Genomic DNA, 8,122 nt, shown 5'->3' on the forward strand with positions numbered 1-8,122 from the left:
ATTTATACATTTATAAATTTGTCTTGTCATGTTGATCATGTGAGTGTTCGAGGGAAACTAATTTGTATATAAGTGTTAGTTGTATATTTGAGTATTGCAAACTGTGTACACTAATAATATAGGAAAATAAATTTTGTTATTCAATACACAAAGATACAAGAAGATTAAGTTTAAAAGAAAAACACACCACTGAGAGTACTTTATTACAACAAATTGCTTCAACATTTTCAGCCTAAGAACACATCTTTCAAAAGAGACAAAAAAAAGGAATGGGACAGAAGAATGGCCTTGAGTGAAATGGTGTTTGTTCGCTATGGAACTAGAACTTCACACCTGTGGTCATAAATATCCGATTAGGCCTATCAGTTTAAGGATCATAATATATATATATATATATATATATATATATATATATATATATATATGCATGGCGCAAGTTTATATGAAGTAACACCAAACTTGCAAAATTTAACACATAATTTCACTTACCTGTTATACTGATTCTGAGATTCTTCAACGACCCTCATTGTGTTGTCTTGTATTTGCATTAGTTCGGTGACTCTTCTTTCTCGATCTTTGATTAAGAATGCCATCAACAAAATAGATTGACCATTGTGGTTTCCAAACAAAGAAGACAATATATCCCGACAACGTTCCAAAGACCATTCCAAATGCAAATCCTATAGCTACGGGTTTCTAACCAAACCCAAATTGTTCATCATGGTGAAAGGTTTCTGAATCTTTCTCCTGCTTTTCGTCCTTGGGGCATGATTTTGACAAAGGCAAACCACATAGCCCAGGATTTTCCTTGTAGGAATCATTTTGGAATGTGTCGAATTGTTTACCTGTTGGTATCTTCCCTACCAGCTGGTTTAGTGAAAGGTTCAAGATAGAGAGAAAGTGAAGATTGGTCAATGCAGTTGGAATCTCACCCATGAGCATGTTTGAGGAGAGGTCTAACCATTCCAAATTTTCCAAACCACCGAGGTTTGGTGGAATAAAACCAGTGATTCTGTTGGTAGAAAGGTTAAGGCCTACTAGTGACTTTAACTCTCCAATGATTGCTGGAATTGCTCCTTCAAATCTGTTATTTGCTAAATCAACAATTGTGAAAGTAGTTAAGATCCTCTCTAGCTCCATGTCGCTGTCTTTCATTGTGACCTTCACCGAATCATTGTACAATTGAGAAGCATTTATATACTGCAAGCCATTATTGACATTGATCATCATTCCCTTGAAATTTTTTATGAAAGCTATTGGCAAGTTGCCTCGAAAATTATTGTTGGAGATGTCAAAAACCGTCAGCTTGGAAAAGGTATTGTTCTTGGATTGGAAACGATTGATGGTACCATTGAACCTATTAGCACGTAAAACAAGGACTTGCAGCTCTTGAAGTGACTCTAACCAACTTGGAAATGTATCTTGTATGTTATTCTCTCCAAGGTCCAGAACTCTTAATTGTTGCCATTTGACCTCAGGCCTAGGTAATGGTCCCTCGAGTTGATTGCCACTAAGATTCATAGTTTCCAATGTTTCTATCTCAAGATAGCTTCTGGGTATGATCCCACAAAGATGGTTCCTTTGCAAATCCAAAACTAAAAGCTTACCGAAGGTTCCAACGCATTGTGGAAGTTTGCCTGCCAAGTTGTTGTGAGACAAGTTGAGTATCTCGATGGAGCTTGCATTGCAAAGAGCTGAAGAGATGTCTCCAGTCAATTTGTTGTTTGAGATAGAAAAGAAATCAACGGTAGATGAGAGAACAGGAATATCTCCTTCCAACATATTGAAGCTTAGGTCAAGGTAACCTATATTCTTCCACAAGAGTGACAGATTCCCAACCGATGTTAGAAGGTTATGAGAAAGATAAAAAAAAGTCACAGTATCCGCCATACGATTAAATCCTTCTGGAATCCTTCCATGAAAATGGTTATTGGAAAGATCTAAATGATAAAGTTGGGCAGCGGATTTTGGGAAACTTTTAACATTGTCACCACTAAAATCAAGAGATTGAAAATTGTTGTGAGAAAGATCCAGATATTGTAGGTTTTGAAGATTTGAAAAATTGTTAAGATCTACAAGGCCACTCAAGTTATTTGAGGATAGTGTCAATTCAGAGAGATCTTGGAGAAGAAACATTGACTTGGGGATATCACCTTCTAGCCTGTTATAAGAGAGGTCACAATAGTACAATGAAAAGGCAGAAAATTCACCAATTGGCCCGGTAAGCTGGTTCCCACTAAGCTTTAAGGAAAATAATAATGACAAAGAAAAACACCAAGGCGGAATTGTTCCGTTCAACGAGTTATCGGACATATCCAGATCAAATAAATTAGAAAGTCCACTGGTTTTATCAGGTATTTTTCCAACTAATTTATTCTCTGAAATGCTTAAATAACTAAGCTGAGTCAGGCCAAACAACGATGGAGGCAATTGGCCCACTAGGTTGTTTACAGAAAAATCTAAAACTTCTAATTTCCTAAGCTTGCCAAACAAATTGGGGATCTCACCACCAAAATTATTATGTGAAAGATCTAAGTGAATAAGATGGTGAAGGTTGAAAAGAGATGATGGAATCTCACCACCAAAATTATTTTGTGAAAGATCTAAGTGAATAAGATGGTGAAGGTTGAAAAGAGATGATGGAATCTCACCACCAAAATTATTTTGTGAAAGATCTAAGTGAATAAGATGGTGAAGGTTGAAAAGAGATGATGGAATCTCACCACGGAATTTATTCGAACGGAGGATGAGATAGTTTAATTGTGACATGTTGCCCATGCATTGAGGAATGGGTCCTGTGAAATTGTCACCTGAAAGATCAATGTAAGTGAGATGGTGAAGATTTGGAAGTGAGAATGGAATCTGGCCACTGAATTTGGTATCACCTGTTGGAGATCCCACATCGACTAGAGATTAGAGCCTTTCATTCATTGTATATAAGTGGGTGCAAACCTTAACCCTATGAGCCGGTTTTATGGGGTTGAGTTAGGCTTAAAGTCCACTTCGTAATATGGTATCAGAGCCATTTCGAGCCTATCCTAGCGAGTATTTGTTGGGCCTTTCGTGCCACCCGCTATCGGGCCGCTATCGGACCACCCAAAATATATGAGCCGGTTTTATGGGGTTGAGTTAGGCTTAAAGTCCACTTCGTAATATCACCAAGGTCCAAATATCTAAGAGGAGTGCTCGAATTGAACTTTGGAAGTTCAACTTCGAGATCAGGATTTTTAGACAGATGAAGGTATTGAAGATTAGGCAAACAGAGTATAGCATTGTCTAATTTCCCTCGCAAACTTGAATTTTGAAGCCTAAGAGAGACCAAGGAGACAGAAAGGTTGAGTAACAAAGATAGAGAGCTCGGTTTAATCAAAGACATATCTAGGTAGTCAAAATTGAGCTCCCTTAAATCAGTGGCATTTACAATGAGTTTTTCCAGGGTTGATTGTTCAATTGTCAATCCATTATTGGTACCGAGACCAAGCGAGACTAATTTTGAGAGGTGACAGAATTTGGAAGGAATAACTCCAGTAAACCAAGCGAGAGATAAGTTTAGATGAGTAAGAGCCAGAAGATGACCAAATCCCGAAGGCATTGGAGAATCGTAAAAGTCGTTGAGAACTAGGTTGAGTGTTTGAAGGTGAGTGAGTTGGAAGAGAGTGCTGTTGGGATGAAGTTCACCACTAATGCAACTGCAGCTAAGGTCTAACCCAATGACGTGGCCTGATTTTGTGTCACAACTCACCCCTTCCCACATGCAGCAATCCGTGACATTCCTCCACGATTCAGTCTTTGGATGGCACAACACTCCCGTTCTAGCCGCACACCAACCAGGGCCAGGTGGAGTAAGGGTAAAGAGGCTTTTGAAGCTGAGCAAGGCGGAGGCATCATGATGATTGCATAATGGCATTTGCACCAATGAAGACGTGTCTGAAGGAAAGTGAAAAACCAAGCAACTTAGTACCACAAACAGAAACTTTGAACTCCACATATTCGGAATTTCGAATATTTGTTTTCGCACTTTAGGAGTTGTAAAACGAAAAGTATATTATGATTCTGGAACGTATATGCAATCAATGCGTGATAACGATAAATTAGCCGCAAGGGATGGGAGTCCATGTCCGGATTATAAGCTCTTGACTTATCAAAACACACTTCTCATAGAAACTACAGAGGTAAAACACTCAAGTTTAAAAACAAAAACCAAAATCACATTGATTACTAGTAAAACCCGGTAAAAGCTTCGTCCAATCAAGGAAACAAAAATATTTGAGGTACTAAACTCTTAAATTTGATAAGAGAATTTGAGATGCAAAGGATGAAAAAGTTTGAGATAATTAAGGAATTCTCATAGACATTGTTGATGGTTGGTATTGCTAACAAGATAAAATTATTAAATAAGAAGTTTCTTATTTCTTAGTTGAAAAAATTCTAATGAGAGATACGAAACAAATATTACACGGATTTTTCTGTAATTACTTTGATAGAAGTGGTACACGTCTTGTAAGCACAAGACAAGAGCAATGAAGATTAATGAGAAGATTGTGTCGTTGAAAGTACTTTATTCCGTACCGTTGAAGGTGTTTTCAAAGTCAAAAACTATAAAATGAGCAAATACAACCAAAACAACAACAAACATATTTTTTTTGTCTTGTCCCTGTTGTAAGAAAAATAATCACCAAGACAACAAATGTTGATGGAAGTCAAATGCAAAGTACCCTAAATGTGGTTAATTGTGACATGTAGAAAAGATATGCAAATCCCAACATCTCCATAAGATGTCAAGATTGTTGAAGACGAATTAGAAAAGAAACTATTTCTTGTAACATCGTGTTTTACAACTAACAATTATACCAAAATTTGGATTATAAATAGTGGTTGTACAAACCACGTGACTCATGATCAAGAATTTTTCACAGAGCTCAACAAATTTGATATTCCTAAAATAAGAATTGGAAATGGAGAATAATTTATTGTGAAGGTATAGGTACATTTGCAATTAAAATTCCTTCCGATCTCAAATTAATTTTTTATGTCTTATATGTTTCTAAGATTAATCAAAATTTGTTAAATGTTGCACAACTCTTAGACAAAGGTTATAAGGTGTCATTTAAAGACAAACTTTGTGTGATTAAAGATGCAAACAACCTAGAAGTATTCAAAATTCATACGAAAGACAATAACTCAAGTAGTAGATAAAGCCACCACAAATTGCAGATTGACTTTCCAACAAATTTCAGTCCCAAACAATGTAAACATGTATTCAAAAAGTGACTTTCTAATATTGATCCTGCCTGTTGACCAAGACGCTGGAGCCTTGCCTCGTCAAATCTGGATCGACTTCTGCGTCGTGTTAGCTTCGGTCCTTCGCTTTGATTCACCTCAAGAACCTGCAAAAAACAGAACGGCGCCGCTGCGGCCGATCACGCTCCGACGCCCAAGTCAGCGACTGAACCACCAAATACTAAGAGAAATCCAAGAACTCTAAGGAACCGTGCAAAATTCTCTCTCAGCATACTCAAGTTCTCGCAAGCGTAAAGAAGTAATCTAAATGTGCGTACCTCAGAAGTTCGTTAGAATCTCTTATATACCTGCGCACTTTCTCTCTCCTGACAGTTACACATCTGGACACGTGGCTCGCATCCAGCTGTACAAGTGTCACCATCTAGAGCATCCTTGACTTGGGCGCCACTTCTTACTCTTCAGGCTTTTGGCTAAGTTACTTACGCATGAAACAACTCAGCGCATAGCTGTCTTGGAGCGTGATCTCTTCTGCGTGGCGAGTACGGGTGCCTTCATACACACCTTCCCTGTGGTCTCGCCGGCCGCCTTCATGATCTACTTCACTTGCTTCACCGTGCATATCCAGGTAAGCTGTTCCCCGACCTCAACCTTTGGCCAGCAAGGAAATGACTATCTGACGACTTCATCTTCGGCGATGTCCTCGTTTCGGCGATCTCTGATCACTTGGTCGTCTGGGTTCGCATCCGGCGATTTCATCTCAAACCCGGTGACCACCGGTTTAGGTATGCTGGAGATCGGAGCATGCCAACTTAAGGACGGGCGACTACACGAGCCCCCCGATTTCTTTTCCTTCCGCCAGCCATGGGCCCTGCTCAACACGCCTACATAATAGCTTGCTGCCACGTCATCACTTCCGACTACCAGGGCGGTACACAAGCCCCCCAATCTTAAGCGAAGACTTGTCCAGCGAAAAGACTAAAGAAGTCACGTAACTACCGATCTACATGGCGCTGGCGCAGAATTCCAAACGTTCATACCTTCTGCTTTTCTGACGCTTCACCAAACACCTTTCCAATCGCTCGACACGTGGCTTCTTCAATGGTCATCTTTAGCTGTCGTTTACGCTTCCAAAAATCGTTTGAAAAACCCTTAAACCCATTTCATTTTTACTGTTTCATCATCTTCCTGCCTTCGAAACGCTCTGAGTCTTCTTCTGCAAACCCACGACGCTCTTCGACTCTCTCAATCCCCAACTCCCTTCAACGTTTATCTGATCATCGAAAGGTACCTCTTTTACTTCTTCTGTTGATATTTGCTGCATTTTAACCGATTTGCATCATCCATTAACTGTCTGGTGCATACGATGTGGGTTGTTTCTTCTTCTTCTCCCTTTTCGTAACTTAGGGCTTCGTCTTCCCTTACTTTCATCGCAACGAACTTTCGTTCGTTCGTTTTTCATCCTTCGTTCACAATCGAGTCGACCCCTACGACCTTCACTCATCTTTCTTTTCCTTTTTCCTTTGCAGTTCCCGCGATGGCTTGTACAAAGACCACCGCGAATCCTCCTCCTTCGTCGCGAAACCCTCCATCCCAAGCGCATAACCTACCGTGAGCACCTGGTGCTCCCTCTTCCCAGGCTGAGAGGCCTGCAACCTCTCGCCCCAACCTTGCTCAGGCAACTCCACCAGTTGCCGAAGGAGCCTCCATCCCCTCTCCAGACTACAAGAAACTATACCCATGGGCCACCTCAACTTTGCTGAAGGAGACTTCCTCAGTAAACTCTGCTCTGGCGGTGCTTCGGTTGAAGAAAGGGGACGAACCCAACCTCTCGTTTCACAAGGAGCACGATGACAAACTGATGGTGCTGCCTTGCCCCCCTGACGTGTCGATTTGCGCGGATGACAAGGGGAACAACGGCGAGTTGTTTTGCTTCGTGTATACTACCCTCTTCAAGAAGGTAAAACTCAGGTTTCCCCTCAGCCGTTTTGAACGGGAACTCTTAACCGAGCTCGACATCGCCGCCGCCCAGCTCCATCCCAACAGCTGGGCATTCGTGCGGGCGTTTCAAATTATGTGCGCGCACTTGGGACTACCGGCCTCGGGAGATGTATTCCTTTTCCTGTTCGAGGCCAAGAATCCTGGAGATCGCCTTTGGGTGAGCCTGAACGGAATTGCTGGGAGGTTGATCCTTTCTATCTTCCAGCAATCTTACAAAGATTGGAAGGGAAAGTTTGTCCAAGTGTGCCACAATGACCAAGACCCTTCGCTGCTCGACGGTTTTCCCTTGTACTGGGTAAACAAGGGAAATAAGGACTCCAAGGGAAGCTTCAAAAGGCTTAGAAGTCTTGACAACATGGGCGAGCTGGACAAGGATCTATGCCTCTTCTGGAAGAGCGTAGCAGCCGCTAATATTACCTTTCCCACCTCTGCAATAATCACCTTCGAGTTCCTCGAGAGTCAACTCGAAGCTCACATAGGTTAGCACTTACTTCAACCTTTAGGTTTTATCTTGTGCTGCATCTCTGTTACCTGTTATTGGGCGTCCTACTGGTTGCACACTAGACCTGGTTTTTATTTCCTGTACCATTTACTTGTCTCATTTGCACATGTACTCATATACTTTACTTTTGTCTTTGAGCTTACTTGTATACTTTTGCACTGTGCAGATCTCATGCTGGGCAAAGGCAAGCTAGCTGAATTGAGGGCGCTCGCCCGAACCCATAAATTGGCATCGGGTTCTCAAACCGTGCCAAACTCGGTGGTGGAGATCGCCGCCGCTCAGGGCAGGTCGCCCCCTCAGGGCCCAACTCCTCCAGAGGCACCGCCTGCTCCTCAACGAAAGAAACTCATCTTGAGGAAACCAAAGAGGAAAACTCCTCAA

The 8,122-nt window shown here is 41.3% G+C and overlaps 1 protein-coding gene across 1 annotated transcript; it reads right to left on the minus strand.

Annotated features, from left to right (window-relative positions):
* Window positions 1-215: 215 nt before the first annotated feature.
* LOC137826908 (uncharacterized) lies at window positions 216-4,045 on the minus strand. The gene is given in 3 exon segments (XM_068633065.2): window positions 216-333; window positions 490-2,885; window positions 3,160-4,045. Coding segments are annotated over 2 exon segments (3,201 nt in total). The 5' UTR covers window positions 3,989-4,045; the 3' UTR covers window positions 216-333; window positions 490-513.
* Between the last annotated feature and the right edge of the window lie 4,077 nt (window positions 4,046-8,122).

This window comes from Phaseolus vulgaris, chromosome 8 (genome assembly GCF_051622355.1).
Source record: "Phaseolus vulgaris cultivar YP4 chromosome 8, ASM5162235v1, whole genome shotgun sequence".
Taxonomy (NCBI): Eukaryota; Viridiplantae; Streptophyta; class Magnoliopsida; order Fabales; family Fabaceae; genus Phaseolus; species Phaseolus vulgaris.